This window comes from Mangifera indica, chromosome 8 (genome assembly GCF_011075055.1).
Source record: "Mangifera indica cultivar Alphonso chromosome 8, CATAS_Mindica_2.1, whole genome shotgun sequence".
Classification (NCBI taxonomy): domain Eukaryota; kingdom Viridiplantae; phylum Streptophyta; class Magnoliopsida; order Sapindales; family Anacardiaceae; genus Mangifera; species Mangifera indica.
The window spans coordinates 5,467,931-5,486,689 of record NC_058144.1 but is presented as its reverse complement, the minus strand read 5'-3'; the positions used below and the strand labels follow the sequence as shown (position 1 = coordinate 5,486,689).

Genomic DNA, 18,759 nt, shown 5'->3' with positions numbered 1-18,759 from the left:
TGTTTTGATCAGAGGGAACAATTGTTTCCCATCAAAGGTTTGTCCCGACTATGCTTTCTCACCTTTTAAATTTGGAAAAGAAAATTAGAATTGCCAATTAGGAATCCAAGCAGTCCTTGGGTTGCCTTTTTTAGCATTGATTTTGGTTTGATATTTCTTTCTTGTTATTTTGGAGTACAAATTATTATTCAACTTCAGTGTAAAAATAAAAAAGGAACAACTTCACCTTTTAATGGAATCAATCTTAAAATTAAACATTTTACTAATAGATTGATTTAACAGAAGGTTGAAAAACTGCATTTTAGACATAAAGGATAAAAAAGCATTGCTAGAACAACCTTGAACATGAGACAACTGTTCTGTGCAACCAATCCAGTCATTTTGGGTAATTTTCACACTGAAAAATCACTGGAAAGGAAATGAGATGTCGGTGATGGGGTTGATGACGTGTTGGAGTGAATCACCAGCAAGAATGGTTATCGAAAAGAGAGGTCTCTGAAAAGAAAGAATACATTTGTGAAGTGTAAATGTAATGTTTTTAAACTTTGAGGGAAATAGCTGTTAAACCTAAAATATGAAATTTTTATACGGTAAAAGCAAAAAAAGTGATTTTTTGAAACTAAGTTAAAAATGAAATTATTAATTTTTAAAATTAAGGTGAAAAAAAAAAAAATTATTATTTTTTTAAATAATATTTTTATCCTTAATAATAATAATAAAATTTAATAAATGATAAATGAATATTTAAATTTTTAAAATTTAATGGACATGCAAATTTAAAGATGCAATAAACATTAGGTGGGAATCTTTTGGCCTAAAATATCTCTCGAATTGACTAATGGTTTATTTTTCACTTGATGTCATAACATTAAAATATTTCTGCATATATGATGAACAATACTCTTCCAGCGTTTAATTTTAACTCACCGTAATAAACAAACAAGCACATAATTAAAGTCGCAGATGAGCTATTGCACTCATACAGTTATCTCACCATCCGAACCACAACACAGTGGCAAACCCGTAAATTAATTCCAATCCCGTAGGTAAATTCCTCAACCATCCAATCACAACGCTTCATCATCTTCTCTCCGACCATTCAGTCTCGACAGCCTTTACTCTCTCTCTCTTCCTAAGCCAACTCTACAACTAAAATTAGCGACGCTTCTCCGCTTAACCTCTCTCTCTCTCTCTCTCTCTCTCTCTCTCAGACATTTCACTCTCATTCACTTCACCACGAACACCACCTATTTTTCATTCAATTTGATATATCTGAACTGCTTTCGACGATAAATCGAGACAATCGTCACGCGCATTTCCTCACTCTCTCTTTCTTTCGTTTCTTCTCGATCGAGAAGAAACTTGTAGATCTGAGACGTGTGACGCCAGATCGAACGTAGATGGAGGAGGCGCTGGAACTCGCACGTGCCAAGGACACTAAGGAGCGGATGGCCGGAGTGGAGCGTCTCTATCAATATCTCGAAGCTTCTAGAAAAAGTCTCAGTAGCGCTGAAGTGACTTCCCTTGTGGATACTTGCTTGGATCTCTTGAAGGATAACAATTTTAAGGTTTCTCAAGGCGCGCTTCAGGCTCTTGCCTCAGCTGCTGTGCTGTCCGGTGAGCATTTCAAACTGCATTTCAACGTTCTAGTGCCTGCTGTCGTTGAGCGTTTAGGTGACGGCAAACAACCTGTTCGTGACGCTGCTAGGCGCCTCTTGCTTACTCTTATGGAGGTATTTTCGTAATTACTGCTCACTTTAATGTTAATCTTGTTTTTTAGTCTATAAACGCCGAAATTAGATAATACCATTTTCAAGTGTATGCCATAGAATTTTGTCTACACTTACATGACTTGACCGTTTCTAATTTTATTTATTTAAAAAATTTCGAATGTATTTGTAGTCAGAGATAGTGCTAACGACAGTAGATAGTTCATTCTCTATAAGTTTTTTTTTTTTTTTAAGCCATGGCTCTGGTGTTTGTATGATGTTGATAAGATATGCCCGATGTTTTCATTTCTGTTTTTCCAATACAGATAAGTTTTGTGCTAGTGGCAGAGAAGTGAAATAGTAATTAGATTAATTTCCTTTTTCTCTGTTTTAGATATTATCTCATACTGCGCTGTTTGTCTTTCATCAGTTAGTGGTTGTTTAATGAAATTATTGAATTTGCAGTTATTAGAGGCTTAATTTTATATAGCCTGAATTTTTATATACTTGTTTAGATCATGAGAAGAACTAATTCTTCGTTTTGTCCATGAGTGCTGCCTTCTTGTTTCAATATTCTAATGTTATGTTGCAATTCCTAAGTTTGCATTGCAATTTTCCTTTTTTTTTTTTTCCAATCACAAGTGATGTGCAATTGAGTCCGGGATTTCTTCTCATTTGTCACACAATTTTATCATATACATGAAAACTTAATCATTGCTGTATCTGATGATCTGGAAGGATTGAATTACTCTTATCATGATGAATCTTTTTGGTTTTTTTTTTGAGTGCTTAATTCTACCATTTACTCTATAGTTGATGAAAATTTTCTTTCTAATGTGTTTGCTACTCTTTTTCCTAGTTCATCTATGTTAGAAACTACACAGATTCCTTTATGATTAAATAATTTTGATTTAGAGATACAAACATTGCTAGTTGATCAAAACTTACAATATTAAAATTGAGTCTAGACCTTTGAGCACTATTTTTTAATGAAAAGCAATTGTTTTGAAAGGACCTTTTTGTACTAGTGAGTAATTAGTATCATTAACTGATTAACTTGAAACCATTTGTCATGTTATGGAAGTTATAAAATGATTTTATAACCCAAGATGAAGAAATATCTTCAGTTTATTCTGTTTTTTATGATGCATTGTGATCATATCTATAGCTTGGAATATTGTAAAACTTTTTAATGTTGAAGGTGTGTTAAAAAAAAAAGGCTCAATCATGACAATTTTATAACTTGCTGATGCACTAGTCATGTAATAGAGCGGACTCTATATGTGAGATCAATTTAATGTTTTAATCTAGTCTGAGTTTTTTTTTCATAGGTTTAGTAGTTATCATATTATTAAGATTTGGTACCAAAAGTGATATTTTTTCTTATTTACCAATTTTGAAAGCATATTGATGGTCCAGAAAAATTGGAGAATAATAAAATCTGATATGCTTGGATGGGCTTTTTCCTAAAATAGGAAGAAAGCTTTTATTGATAAAATAAAGATATACAAGAGAATGAACAAACTATCGACAAAAACAAGGACAGGCTGCCCACAAAGTCCGAAAGGGATTAATCAGCTCAGGAAATAGAAAATTTGAGAACCGAAAACCTTGATGTGTCAAAGATAGCTTTTGTCCTATATCAAATTTTTGCTTCCTTTTTGGGTACCATTCTTGTACTCTCGCTCCCCATTCTTTCTCCTTGTTTCTCTTTCTTTTAGATTTCTGTTTTATCTTTATTCTTTTGTGCTTTCTCTGTATCTTTCTCTGACTTGACTCTCTAAGAACTTTCCATTGAGAGAACTGAACTGAAAAATGTTCAAATACCTTTTTTTACACACGAGGTTTAGTAAAATGACTTTATGATTATGGTGTCATATTATATGTTGTTGCATTGGAGGAGATCAGTTAAGAGAGAAAGTGGCTTAGAATAATATATTGAGTGTTGCAGGTTTCTTCTCCAACAATTATTGTTGAAAGAGCAGGTTCTTATGCCTGGACACATAAAAGCTGGAGAGTTCGAGAAGAGTTTGCCCGAACTGTCACATCAGCGATTGGCCTTTTTGCATCTACAGAGCTTCCTCTTCAGCGAGCTATTCTTCCTCCGGTATGATCTATATCATTCCTAAATTAGAGCACACATTTGTTGTTTTAAATAGCTTTTAGGGGGTTGAACTGACAAAAATTCTCGTCAATTATCAGATTTTGCAGATGTTGAATGATTCAAATCCTGGTGTTAGGGAAGCAGCTATATTGTGCATTGAGGTTAGTGGAAATTTTGCTATGCTGAACTACTCTCTTCATTCAACTTATTTGTGGAAATTTTGCCATGCTGAACTACTCTCTTCATTCAGCTTATTTGTAATATGATCATAGTTTGTATTATCAGCAGTAAATTGAAACAAACACTTTTATCTCATTTTTCATATCTGAATATCTAAACCTATTATCTCAAGCAATTCTCATCTTTGTAAATTGTGTTCTTAATGATTTTTCTTTAAAAATTGATGGTAAGTTAGTAAAATCTATTATCTGGTACTTTATTAATACAACAATCATTATTATCTGCTTGTTGGATTAATGCAATAGCTTAGTTTATGTAATCTTTACAGATTAAATTGTTTACTACTGAGTGAATTATTGGTATATCTGTCTTAGATAGTGTAATGAATGCTGTAGGACTTGCTTACTAGAAGTTTCAGTGGGTGATATCCTCCTCCCTGACATAATTACTTTAAGAATTTCTGGTTGATGTCCAGGATTCATGGTCTTGAATGGCTCTCTAACGGTATTAGTCTGGTTGGTTCTTTTACAGGAGATGTATATGCAGGCTGGGCCTCAGTTCCGTGATGAACTTAACCGCCATCATCTTCCTATGTCGATGGTTAATTTCTAATTGAGAATAATACATTCCAATTTTTTATAATTTTATTTTCTGTATTTTCTTGGACCTGCAAATTTCTTGCCTAGTTCTGGCTTTTAGTTCAGAGTGCAGATGTATGATATAGATGTAAACTCTGGACTTTTTAGTGTTTGCATTGCCTACTGAAAGGAAGAAAGCCCTTTTCTTTAAAAAAAAAAAAAAAAAGAAACATAACATGACCTATAACTGCAGATGAAAGACATTAATGCTAGGCTGGAGAAGATTCAACTGCAAATTCGCTCTTCAGATGGACTTGCAAGTACCTTTGCGCCAGTTGAGATGAAGCCTGCAACCATTAATCCCAAGAAAAGTAGTCCAAAGGCGAAGAGTTCATCTAGGGAGATGTCTCTTTTTGGAGGTTAGCATTGTTTTTTAATCTAATTTGTTTAAATATTGGAAGTGTGTGCAGAAATTAATTCCCTTCCAAAATGCCTGGATTTGCCCAGTTTTTTTTATGTGCAAATTATGTTTCACATAGTCAGATATTGTAAAGTTTTGGATTGCTGTAAAGTCTTGTTTCAATTGCTTGGTGATGTTCAACTGCTTAACAAAGTCGTGTTTTAACTACTTGGGAATTATAAAGTCTTATAAGTCTGCCTGGTGATGTTCTATTGCTTTTTGTTCCTTTTGCAGGAGAAGACGTCACGGAAAAACCCATAGAACCAATCAAAGTATACTCTGAGAAGGAGCTTATTAGAGAATTTGAGAAAGTTGCTTCTACCTTCGTGCCTGAAAAGGATTGGTCTATACGCATTGCTGCAATGCAGAGAGTTGAAGGCCTTGTTTTGGGAGGTTTATTTCTAACTTCTCTCTTTGTGTGTTTTAAAGTATTATTTGCTGTTGAAGTGATCGTTGCTAAATTAATCTGTGAAATGTTTTGAAATGTACTTGTTTTATTTCCTGTAACCATCTTATGAATTTCATTGCTTAAAAACATTTGTATTTGCAACTTTTCCTGTGGAGTAATTGTACTGCTCTGGATAATCTTATCAGGTGCTGCTGACTACCCATGCTTTCGCGGACTATTAAAACAACTGGTTGGCCCTTTAAGCATGCAATTGTCTGATCGAAGGTCTAGCATTGTAAAGCAGGTGTGTTTATGTTTTCTTCTGTCTACAAGTGTTGGTTGACATGATCCTTAGGTGCCTCTTTTCCCCTCTAGCATATGATGGTTGCTTGTTTGATGTGTATCTTAAGATTCCTAGTAGCACTCAACCTGTTTTTCAATTTCATTTTTTTATTTGAGCTCCTGTTAAACTTTTGTGGGTGTAGATATAATTGTTGCTTAGTTGTGTTTTTTTTTTTCCTTTTTTCCAGGCTTGCCATCTTTTATCCTTTTTGTCAAAGGAGCTCTTGGGACTTTGAGGCGTGTGCTGAATTGTTCATTCCAGTAAGTTCTAACTTCTTCCTTGCTGTCTATTGCAATTTCAGTATGCTGAAAGCATCCTAATATTTATGGTATGATAATCAGGTCCTTTTCAAGTTGGTTGTGATTACTGTACTTGTAATTGCAGAGTCTGCGGATAACTGCATAAAGACGGTAATTTATTTTGGAAATACGCAGACAGTTTGTCCCTTCTATACAGGCCTTAAAATTTTTCCTGTTTTAAATGTTTTGAAATTCTCTCTGTTTCTCTCTTCCTTCCTCTTCCAGATGTTACGTAATTGCAAAGTTGCTCGTGCACTTTCTCGAATAGCTGATTGTGCAAAGAATGATCGTAGTGCAGTGCTCCGTGCAAGGCATGACCATGCTTCTTTGAATTGATGATGCAGTTTTTGCGCCGTTGTTCAAATCATTGTCATCATCTTTGCTTTTGGATTGCAGGTGTTGTGAATATGCCCTGTTAATATTAGAACATTGGCCCGATGCTCCAGAAATACAACGATCTGCTGATCTATATGAAGATCTTATTAGGTGTTGTGTTGGTGATGCAATGAGTGAGGTATTTCTGTTGGGAATTTCAATTTCCTTTGTTTTTTTGTAATGTTTGGAGACCTTCATTTGGTCACTTTGATCTCTCTGATCCTGTCTATTTAATTGATTATAATACTTTCCATCATGTAATTTTCTTTTTCCTTTTTCTCTAAGTTGCCAGCCATGTCGGTTGAAGCCTCATTATTTACTTTGTTAGCAATTTTATTCTTGAATCTTTAACAGGTACGATCGACTGCAAGAATGTGCTACAGAATGTTTGCAAAGACTTGGCCAGATCGATCCCGTCGCTTATTTTCATCCTTTGATCCAGTCATTCAAAGGGTATATAGTTTGTTCTTTTGCAAAGAATGTTTTTACATACTACAATTGTTAAGGCCATAATTTAAAGGGATTGTGGTTTTGACAGATAATAAATGAAGAGGATGGTGGGATGCATAGGCGACATGCTTCTCCCTCTCTTCGTGATAGAGGTGGACAAATGTCATTTACCCCTCATGTCTCAACTTCTTCTAGTCTTCCTGGGTACGGAACTTCTGCCATAGTTGCAATGGACAGAAGTTCAAGTTTATCCTCTGGGACCTCCCTCTCATCTGGACTTCTTTTGTCACAAACGAAGTCTCTTAATAAAGGCTCTGAACGTAGTCTAGAAAGTGTTCTGCATGCAAGCAAACAAAAAGTCACTGCAATTGAAAGCATGCTCAGAGGTTTGGAAATATCTGAGAAACAGAATCCTTCAGCTCTTCGATCATCTAGTTTGGATCTAGGTATTAAATGGATTTGCTAATTTGTGTTTTACTTAGTAAATGAAATCAGCTTTTAGTAATGTGAAGTTATTCTATGATGCATTGGTGGCTGATTGCCTGAATGATAAATGAGTTGAAGTGTAAGTCATTTATGAGCGGTTAAATTTTATTTTCTTATTGTCCCCTAGTGCAGGAGTTGACCCTCCATCATCTCGTGATCCACCCTTCCCTGCTTCTGTTCCAGCTTCTAATGATCACACAAACTCTTTATTGGAATCAACAATCTCTGGAATCAATAAAAGCAGTAATCTTACTAGTGGCATGATATGGTCTGATATCATTACACAAATTCGAGCTTCCAAAGATTCTGACAAGTTATTATATCGTGGAAATGTGGCAAATGAGTCTTTGCATTCACTTTCATCATACTCAGCTAGAAGGGCTTCTGAAAGGCTACAAGAAAGAGGTATTGAAGAGAATAATGACATCAAAGAGGCTAGGCGCTTCACAAACTCACACGTTGACAGACAGCATTTGGATACTCAAAGAGATGGAAACTTTAGGGATTCTCAACACAGTTATATTCCCAATTTCCAAAGACCACTTTTGAGAAAGCATGTGTCCGGGCGGATGTCTGCTGGAAGGAGAAGGAGTTTTGATGATAGCCAGCTCTCGCTTGGGGAAATGTCAAATTACACTGATGGTCCAGCCTCTCTCAATGATGCTCTTAGCGAAGGACTGAGTCCAAGTTCTGACTGGTGTGCAAGGGTTGCTACTTTTAATTATCTGCGGTCATTGCTGCAGCAAGGCCCAAAAGGTGTTCAAGAAGTAATTCAAAGTTTTGAGAAGGTAATGAAGTTGTTCTTCCAGCACTTGGATGATCCCCACCATAAAGTTGCACAGGCAGCTCTTTCAACACTAGCAGATATTATTACTTCTTGCCGGAAGCCCTTCGAGGGTTACATGGAAAGGACTTTGCCCCATGTTTTCTCTCGGCTGATTGATCCAAAGGAGTTAGTTAGGCAACCTTGTTCTACAACCTTGGACATTGTAAGTAAAACCTATAGTGTAGATTCCCTCTTACCTGCATTGCTCCGTTCACTGGATGAACAGCGGTCACCAAAGGCCAAGTTAGCTGTTATTGAGTTTGCTATATGTTCCTTTAACAAGCATGCAATGAACTCTGAAGGCGCTGGTAATATTGGCATCCTAAAGTTATGGCTTGCTAAGTTGACACCATTGGCCCATGACAAAAATACTAAACTTAAGGAAGCAGCTATTACATGCATTATATCTGTTTACTCCCATTATGATTCGACCGCCGTTCTTAATTTCATTCTTAGTTTATCAGTTGAAGAACAAAATTCCTTGAGACGAGCCCTGAAGCAATACACACCTCGTATTGAGGTAGATCTAATGAACTATTTGCAGAGTAAGAAAGATCGGCAGCGTCTCAAGTCCTCTTATGACCCATCTGATGTTGTTGGAACCTCTTCGGAAGAAGGATATGTTATTGCATCCAAAAATAGTCATTACTATGGAAGGTATTCTTCGGGTTCTGTTGACAGTGATGGCGGCAGGAAATGGAGTTCTGTTCAAGACTCAACCCTTATCACAGGCAGTATGGGCCATGCATCTTCTGATGAAACCAAGGAAAACTTGTATCTGAATCTTGAGACTGGTTCTAATGCTGATGTTAATTCAAAAGCTAAGGATCTGACAAATACGAACACATACCTGGAGGGTTTATCGTCACCACATGTGGACATTAATGTTTTGATGAACTCTGACCCCTTGGGGGTCTCTGAAGGTGCTGGACATAAATTTGAAATTTCATCTGAAATGGACCTTAATCATCATAAACCAGCTGCTATAAAGGTCAACTCTGTGTGGATACTGGACCAAGCATTCCCCAAATTCTTCACCTGGTGAGCTTTCTGTCAGTATATCTGTCTCATAATAAATATGAGTTGTTGATTGAAATGTGTGAATGAAAAACCAAAATAAATATGATTATTTACTTTTCAGAGTAAATTTTAGTTTTGACATATCATAGAAAACCTTCTTATTTGATGGTTGTTTTCTTTTGTATCATTCTTAGATTTGTAATGGGAATGACGGAAGCCCTACTACAAGTAAGCATGGTGCACTTCAGCAACTAATTGAAGCTTCTGTGGCTAGTGATCAATCAATTTGGAACAAGGCACAATATATATCTGCCATATCCTTTCTCTTAATCTTTGTTTTCAATATTTCAAATTACATGTATTATATATTGATGTCTGTTTTCAATATTTGCAGTACTTTAATCAGATTTTGACAGCTGTACTTGAGGTGTTGGATGATAATGATTCTTCAATTAGGGAGGTTGCTCTTTCATTGATAAATGAAATGCTCAAGAATCAGGTCTGTTACATGCTCATTCATTTATTTCCTTTTTGTCTAATGAGTTTATAACTTATGTGCCCCTCCGTCTTTTATCCTTACAGAAAGATGCCATGGAAGATTCTATCGAGATAGTAATTGAGAAGCTGCTTCATGTTACAAAAGATGTTCCCAAAGTAATTATATTCAGTTTTCCCTTTGACCATATCCTTGACATGTAGTTGGTATCTCAATGTTTTTCATCCATATGCAGGTTTCAAGTGAAGCTGAGCACTGCTTGACAATTGTGTTATCTCAGTATGATCCATTCAGATGTTTGAGTGTATGTGTTTCTGATATCCTGGCAACTCTCTCACTCACTCACTCACTCACATGCCTGAAATATGGCAATTGTAATTAGCTTTATTGCCTCTTCTCTATGAAATAATACCATGGAAAAAGAATATTTCTTTTGGCTCTATTTCTTGGTAATTTGCTTGATAATACTGAATGTTGCTGTTAATATCCCATATTACAGGTTATTGTCCCTTTGTTGGTCACAGAAGATGAGAAAATTCTTGTTACTTGCATAAACTGTTTAACAAAGGTACTATCTTGACTATTTACTTGAAATAGTAAATAAATATGTATGGCCACTGTTACATTTTTCTCATACCATTCTCCAAAATTACACTGTTTCTTTCATACAACAATACTTTGTTGTGGGGGTTTTGGCCTTCGTGTTATAATAGCTTGCTTTTTGAAACAGAGGAAGCACAATTTATATTCATGCAAAAATGTGTCAAACTTGTAACTTTTTGGCCTTTACTGTTGATTAATATTTTTCAAATTTGCTTTTTAAATTTACAGCTTGTTGGTCGGCTCTCACAGGAGGAACTGATGGCTCAGTTGCCATCATTTTTACCTGCTCTTTTTGAAGCTTTTGGAAACCAGAGTGCAGATGTTCGCAAGGTATATATTTCTTCTGTTTATAGTTGTAATTAATTTTTCATTCTGCAATTTTTTGATCTGTCAAGGGAAGTATATGCTTCTGGAAGTATAATACCGTTATGAGAAATCTCTATCATATTGACCCCCAACTTCACATCATATGCCTAACCTGCTTTTAATTTCTCATTCTTTTTTATCTTTTATTTTTTCTTATTTTTTGGCTATTTTGGTAACTCTTTTACTTTTGGTTGTATGTTGGATGGTGCAGACGGTTGTTTTCTGTTTAGTGGATATTTATATCATGCTGGGTAAATCATTTTTGCCATACTTGGAGGGACTTAACAATACACAACTGCGGTTGGTGACCATTTATGCCAATAGGATCTCACAGGCTCGGTCAGGTACCACTCAATGATTACGTGACTCGCATAGGAAGAGATTGTGGTTTTGGATTGTTGCTTATTCATTGTTGTGTATTTGTATATTGAGTGAATGTAGTTTGAGGATTTTTTTTTTTTTTTCTTTTAGTTCTATTTTACGGTTTAGATATATTATTTTTGTCCCATGTGTGCAAGTTTGTGTTGTTTTGAGGGAGAGGAAACAAATTTCGGTACAGTAATACGCTGGTGTTGTAATGAACGCTTGAACAGTGTCTGTTTATATCATTATATTCAAGAAAGAAAATTGGCTTTCGGAGAAATCGTTTTCATTTGCAGAACGTCAACAAATAACCGCAGAATCAACTTTATAGAATGGATGTGTTGTCGTCGCTCACTTCATTAATTTAACTGAATCCCAATTCCATCAATTAAATTTCAGTTTTTTGCCAGAACACATTCATCTAAGTAATCAGAAATCCATTTTATTGGTGTGACCAGCAGGATATTTAAACTTTAAATATATTATATAATTAAGTAATTTTAAATTAAAAATAAAATAATATTTTATCTGTATATTATTTTTCTGTATTTGTATACTTGTAGGATAGTATTTCTTTATAGTCTACTTATAGGCAGCACATTGGTTTTCTGGAGTGATTAAATATAAGGGAAAGATACATTTAATCTCGAGTATTTATTTTTTTAAAATTATTTATTGGGTATTAGGATTATCAATGCTCTGCCTCTGCTCCACCTGCAAACGTGAGGAATGATCTGTTGGACTAATCTTTTATTATAGCAATAAATAAGCAAACGTGAAATTACGTACAAAACAGTTATCGTCAAAGTACCCAAGTCAGTCGTAATAAAACCTCATTAATGGGGGGTTGCTGGTCTTTATATAACCTTGTATTATTAACTTTGTGGATTATCTTGGTCTTGGATTCCCTCTTAAATAAACCGCAAATGTTAAATTTGCCAGTTATGAACCTTTGATCGGAGCCAATTTGAGCTTGGATTGAAGGCATAATATTCAGTTTGAGTTTAAATTTGAATTGATACACAATGCCAGATGACTGCAAACAATATGACTCATATACAAAGAATTGTGCATTTAAGATTTTGTGATGTGGAGAAATCTTGTTAGTGTACAATTGTAATATTGGGTTAGGTCATTACTATACAAGAGAAATCTTAGCTTACATTATGCACATTTCAAAGAAATTTTCTTCAAATAAATAATATTGATGGTTACGAATTTTGTGTGTTTTTATGAATGAGTTTTGCCATAGTATTCTCTATTTAACTTCCGATTTAATTCAAAGTTGTTTCGAGGACAAAAAAATTTTACTACATAAATAGTTTGTTTTATCAGTGAAACAAAATATAAAATTAAATGGATAAAAGAGCCGCTATTGAAATAAATTACCAAATTAAAATTCGATCTCGAAATCGATTAAATCCATCTTATCCATAGAATCAATCAAGGTCAGATAGTGGCATATATATTATTGTCTGTTGAATTGAACTGCTACTACTAGGGTAGCGAGAAATACTCCTAGTAGGGTAGAGAGAAAATAGAAACAGACAATCAAAGCAGATGACAAATATAAATCAATTATAAAATTTTTTACCATAATCGGCAAAACATATAAAGATGCTCTGAAGATTTCTTAAATGTTGTTATCGACGTATATGGAAAAAAAATCACGTTGATAGATTTTGTAGATCTTGAACAAAATCCAACTGATACACTCAATATCTCAGAGCATCCACAGTTTCTCTCTTTCTCTCACTGTAATCCTATTTTTACCAGAAATACTTGTCCCAACGTGTCCTCTTTCTCTTTTCTAGCAATTTGAAGAGACTTTCTCTCTTTCTATCAGAGAGGTCAGAGGTGGCTCCGTTGACACAAACCAAACCCTTCTTCTTTTTTACTTCTACTTGGTCATTTTTAAGGTTTTAGTTTACAGTCATCATGCAATTTACTAATTCAGTGATATATGTGCGTTGTGTTAGGGAAATTAAAGAAGCTGATGTCGCATTTCAAGAGAGCTGGTGATGGGAGAAGCAAGATAAGAGCTTTGGTTGTAGATGACAACATGGTGAACCGAGCCATTCATCAACAACTACTACAAAATCTCGGCGTTGAAAATCAAGTGGTTGGAAATGGCAAAGAAGCCGTAGATGCCCACTCTTCAGGCCATCATTTTGACCTCATTTTGATGGACATGGACATGCCCGTCATGAATGGCATTGAGGCCACAAGGAGGCTCCGTGCGATGGGCGTTCGCAGCTTGATTGTAGGCGTCACAACGCGGTCCCTGGAGCAAGAAAAGCAAGCGTTTATGGAAGCTGGCTTAGACGATTATCAAGAGAAGCCATTGACAACAGCCAAGCTTGTTCAACTCCTCGATAGATTAAGAAAATGAGACCCCCTTAATCTCCCCACTTTACAGTTTGTTCATGGATTTGTTGTGTTTTTGTTGTATGATCAGTCAAGATAAGCCGTGTCTCTCATCATCAGCCAATTATACAGTAATAATCCGAGCTTCTCTTTTTTTTTTTTTTTTTTTTCTCCTTCTTTACATTAAATGTTATAATAAGAGTTCTGAACTTGGTGCCATAATGCCATCTAGAAGGATTCAGAGAAATTCCCTTCTTCTATAAATTCTGTATATAATGGGCAAATTATTCATATTATTTGAACCGAGAAATATAACTTTACTTACTTGCACGAATGGAAATTCTATTTTGTCCAAGTCGAATATCCCACCTAACAATTTTAATGATCATATCTTAAAGTTGGCTGGATAGAGTATTTTCCAAGCTACATTTACACTCAGCTCTCATAAAACATTAACACTTCACTGGAATAATAATAATAATATACCCTTTTATTATCATTATTATTTTATTTAATTAACTACAATAATATAATATAATAACTCATGATATTGGCAGAGGAATGCCATATTTATATATATAAAATTTAAATATATAAATAATATGTTATTATTTGATTGAATATTATTTTTATCTTTAATTTAAAATTTAATTATACAATAGATATATACATGATATGTCATCATATTATTAGGTATTATTTTGTTATTAATTTAAACTCACCTAATTACATAATGATATATTATCTGTATACTCATTTGTATGCTAAAAAATATGTATACATAGTTTTATGATTATGTAATAAAATTAAGTAATATTATGTATACATATTTTTTATATATAGTTTGGTATACTATTTGAATATACAAATAATGTATTACCATAAAATAAAATATTATTTTATTTTTAATTTAAATTTATCTTATCATAAAATAATACATAATCTATTTATGTATATAAATTATATATAAAAAATGTACATAAAAATTGTTCAAGTACTAACAGGAAATGGGGTTGTTTAGCAATGAAGTGAAACTTAGTGACTTGAGTACTGAGTAAACTCTTTGCCGCAAAAGAATCCTCACTCAAGAAAAGATAAGAGACAGGGCCAATCTTAAGGGTGTTGAAAAACTCGCTGATGCTGTAAGAGTTACCATGGGATCTAGAGTGAGTGATTCTAGTACTTTTCATTCGACACAATTTATACTTGTTTTCGGTGTTTTGATGGAGGGTTGACAATCTTAAGACAGTTAAATTTTGGTTATTATATTTTAAAAATATTTGGTACGCGTGGATTTTTTCAATATTTTGGCACTCATTGTGTAGGGTCGTAATGTATTTTGGAACAAAGTTTTGGGGCTCCTAAGTGACAAAAGATGGTGTTACAGTAGCAAAGAGCACTGAGTTCCAAGATGGGGTCAAGAATATCGGCGCTAGCCTTGTAAAGCAGGTTGCAAATGCTACAAATGATGTGTCTGGTGATGGTGAGTGGTGTATTCTCGTCAGTAAACTCTTCTTTATTTTTTTTATTTGACTACAAAGCCTTCTTGTTTTCAACATTCTTGTTCTGTTTTTGGGTGCAGAGGTAGTTGTCTCCATAGGGAGGAATAATTTCTGTTTATAAAACAGTTTTCAATCTGCTTAAGTATTTTCTTAAATTCTTCTGCAATGGGGCTGGTTACCAATGAAGTTTCCATGTGTTTGTTTGCAGGAATTGCATGTGCAACTGTTCTAACCCAAGCCATATTTACTGAAGGATGCAAGTCAGTGGCTGCAGGCATGAATGCAATGGACCTGAGGCGAGGGATTACAATGGCAGTTGATGCTGTTGTGACAAACTTAAAGAGCAGAACACGTATGATAAGCACTTCTGAAGAAATTGCCCAGGTTTGCTTGCTGACTTTTGCTTAGCTCAGAAATTGGGAAGATTATACGGGACTGTGGAAAGCAACTTCATGGACATGTTAGTGAGGTATGATATTTGTCTATAAAGGTTGGAACAATATCAGCAAATGGAGACAGCAAAATTGGAGAGCTCATAGCCAAGGCTATGAAGAAAGTAGGAAAAGAAGGTGTTATTACCATATCTGTAAGCTGTTAATTCTTCCATTTTGTTCCTCTTGGTTTTAAGATTGATTATTGTGTCGCAAAGTTTGTTTATTGTCCTTCCTTCCCTTTCCCGTTTTGTTTTCACTTCATCAGTGTTATTGTTCGCCAGCTTTATAGTTGGTGGATGTGTACATTGGCTGCTTTGCAGCATTTTCATGTATTCTTTAAATTGCATTTTTTTATCTCTGTTTCTTACTTTAAAGTGAAGTTCATCTCAGTTTCTCTTTCTTTCAGTTATTTTCTTTCTATAAGTTAAACATTTGCCTGGCAATAATATTCTTGAGTCTCTCAGTTGTCTGGCAAATGAGATGTTTTTTTCACCCTCAAAACTTTTACAGGATGGGAAAACACTTTATAATGAATTAGAGGTTGTCGAGGGAATGAAGCTAGACAGGGGCTATATGTCACCTTACTTCATCGCCAATCAAAAGAACCAAAAATGTGTAAGCACTTGATATATCCATGAATTATATGGTGCGCTGGTTGTCAATTAAATTAAATGGGATGGTGTGGATTTCTCCTGAATATTATTTTGCTTCATCGTTAGTGTTAACAAATTGCTGTTTCTTTTTTTCAGGAATTAGAAAATCCACTCATTTTAATCCATGAGAAGAAAATTTCGAACTTAAATGCTATTGTGAATGTATTGGAGTTGGCTCTAAGGGTAAGTAAATTCATAAACAGAAAATGAAAGTGTGAGTTTATTTATAATAAATTTACCAATTTGTCTTGTTTTCAGATTCAAAGGTCTCTATTGATTGTTGCTGAATGTTGAAAGTGAAGCCTTAGCAACTCTTATCAGAAACAAGCTTCATACTGGAATCAAGGTAATCTTATACATGAACATATGAGTTTACTTTTTGCAAGGTTCTATTTCTATCCTGTTTAATTGTGGAGGATTTATAAATTGGTTGAAGGTTTGTGCCACCAAAGCCCCTGGACTTGGAGAAAACAGGAAAGCTAGCATGCATGACCTTGCTGTTCTCACAGGAGGCCTGGTAGGTTTATTTTTGTAAAATCCCTTCACTTCTTTTTTGCTTTATGATGTGATTTACGAATCATGTTCCTGTCTTTTTCATTTGTAGGTTATAACTGAAGAGCTAGGAATGAACCTTGAAACGGTGGTGCCGGAAATGTTTGGTTCATGCAAAAAGGTTAGATATCAGTAACATGATGCATCTTTTCTTAATGTTAGCATTGAAATCATGTCTTCACTGTAGAGTACAGTAAGAGCAGGTTTTGTTTGAAATATATCTTAGTCCTCTTGATCGATGTAGGTTACGGTATCAGAGGATGACACTGTTGTTCTTGATGGATCTGGTGACAAGAAAGCCATTGAAGAAAGATGTGATGAGGTTTGCTTTTGGTTTTTTTACTCATTTCCTCAGTAATTTTGCTGGCTTTCCAAGTTTATTAGTGACTTGATTTGTGCCCTGTGATCACCGTTGCAGTTGAGATCCACAATTGAGTTGCGCTTCAGACTATGACAAGGAGAAGTTACAAGAGCGCCTTGCTAAGCTTTCTGGTGGTGTTGCAGTTTTTAAGGTCTGGTTATCTCAATTACACGATTTTTACAAGCATTTGTTCTAACTCTTTTACCATATGGTGTCTGTCCTCTAATTAGAACACAAATGATATAGTCTGTAATATTGGTAGGTTGGTGGAGCTAGTGAAGCAGAAGTAGGTGAAAAGAAGGATAGAGTTACCGATGCACTAAATGCTACTAAAGCTGCAGTGGAGGAAGAAATTGTACCTGGTAAGCCTTTTCGTTTAGTATTTTTATTAACCCATCTTGTTGTATAGATGTATCACATTTTTAATATTGCTATCTATTTGTAGGTGGTGGTGTTGCACTTCTCTATGCCTCAAAGGAGCTGAACAAATTGCAAACTGCAAATTTTGATCATAAGATTGGTGTTCAGATTATCCAGGATGCTCTCAAGGTTTTCTGTTTTTTTTTTTTTAATTGTTTCTTTTTGAAGCTGTGCTAAGATTTATTTGATGTCTTAAGCTTGAGCCTGAGCCCAACCTCTGTTAAAACATGAAATTTATAGTGACTCTTAAGGAAGCCGCAAGAGGTCCTCTATCCATTTGGACTGAAAGTAACACAAACTCTAATCATATTTTTCAAAAGTAAAAGACATATGAATATATTTATGATTTAAATCACTCTACTTCCAATTTAGTCACAGACCAGGTTATGAGACATGACTCATGAGCGTTATATGCTTTTGAGATTGAAGCATGCAGTTGGTAGTAGGTTGCTTCTGGAGCTTACTTTTACACTAGACTCTTGTAGTCTTACTATTTGGTCTCCTTCTGGGATGCCTGTTATACAATTGCTTCCAATGCCAGAGTTGAGTTGGCAAGCTATTGGAACAGGAAAATCCAGACCTTGGATATGATGCAGCTAAAGGTTCCTTTTCTATTTTACTCTTATTTCCTTAAAAAAAAAAATCATTAATTTCCAGTATTCAGTGTAGTAGATCGAGTTAGATGAGAGCTCTGTGTTTAATCTGTACCAAGTGAATATGTAGATATGATTAAGTCAGGAATTATTGATCCATTGAAAGTCATAAGAAGAGCCCTGGTGGATGCGGCAAGGTAAGCTTGTTGAGCCTCATAAAATCTCATCACAGGCTTAATTTTAAGTGCTTAATCAAGAATCTCCTTATTATTTCATGTTATTTAGTCTATCCTCATTGATGACTACAACTGAGCTACCCAAGGATGAGAAGGTAACTCCAGCAATGGGAGGAGGCATGGCTGGCATTGGGGGGGGGGGGGGGGATGCACCAAATTCCCACTTGGGCTGATTATGATACTGTATTCCACCCAAAAAAACTGATACCATTTTTTTCTCATCAACCAAGAAAACATGGGAAAAAAATTAGGTTAGAGAAGTCATTTTTGTCTCCCCTACATGAATGAGTTGTCCATTATTTTATCTACAGTCTCATCACTTTCTATCTTTACAGTTATTTCTGGGGCCGACATGGGCTAATCATAGCTATGGCCAGCGCCTGGAAAGGTTTATCATAATTTAATTTTAATTTCCAATTCATGTTTTTGTACAATATTCAGATCTTAAGATTCAATAATATTGTTATTGACCAGTTAAAAGAGGCAAAGTACAAGTTGATGATTCTATGTCTAACTAGGTCGATGCCATTAGTACTATTTATGAACCCAGTACTTTGTTTTCTCGATTGCAATTATTAGATTGTACATCTTAATT

General features: G+C 34.9%; 2 protein-coding genes and 1 pseudogene across 2 annotated transcripts; all 3 read left to right on the top strand.

Annotated features, from left to right (window-relative positions):
- Positions 1-1,005: 1,005 nt before the first annotated feature.
- Positions 1,006-11,326, top strand: LOC123223290 (CLIP-associated protein-like). The gene is given in 23 exon segments (XM_044646426.1): positions 1,006-1,733; positions 3,661-3,816; positions 3,912-3,974; positions 4,525-4,593; positions 4,825-4,990; positions 5,266-5,424; positions 5,626-5,723; positions 5,950-5,987; positions 5,989-6,022; positions 6,104-6,172; positions 6,287-6,372; positions 6,458-6,575; positions 6,791-6,889; positions 6,975-7,332; positions 7,505-9,199; positions 9,202-9,239; positions 9,413-9,514; positions 9,613-9,717; positions 9,801-9,872; positions 9,950-10,018; positions 10,214-10,282; positions 10,546-10,647; positions 10,895-11,326. Coding segments are annotated over 23 exon segments (4,245 nt in total). The 5' UTR covers positions 1,006-1,400; the 3' UTR covers positions 11,042-11,326.
- Positions 11,327-12,909: 1,583 nt separating this feature from the next.
- On the top strand, positions 12,910-13,573 carry LOC123223289 (two-component response regulator 24-like). Its single transcript, XM_044646425.1, has one exon. It carries the CDS (start codon positions 13,010-13,012, stop codon positions 13,436-13,438), a length of 429 nt encoding a protein of 142 aa, XP_044502360.1. The 5' UTR covers positions 12,910-13,009; the 3' UTR covers positions 13,439-13,573.
- An 847-nt stretch (positions 13,574-14,420) lies between these two features.
- Positions 14,421-18,337, top strand: LOC123223427 (annotated as a pseudogene).
- Positions 18,338-18,759: the final 422 nt, after the last annotated feature.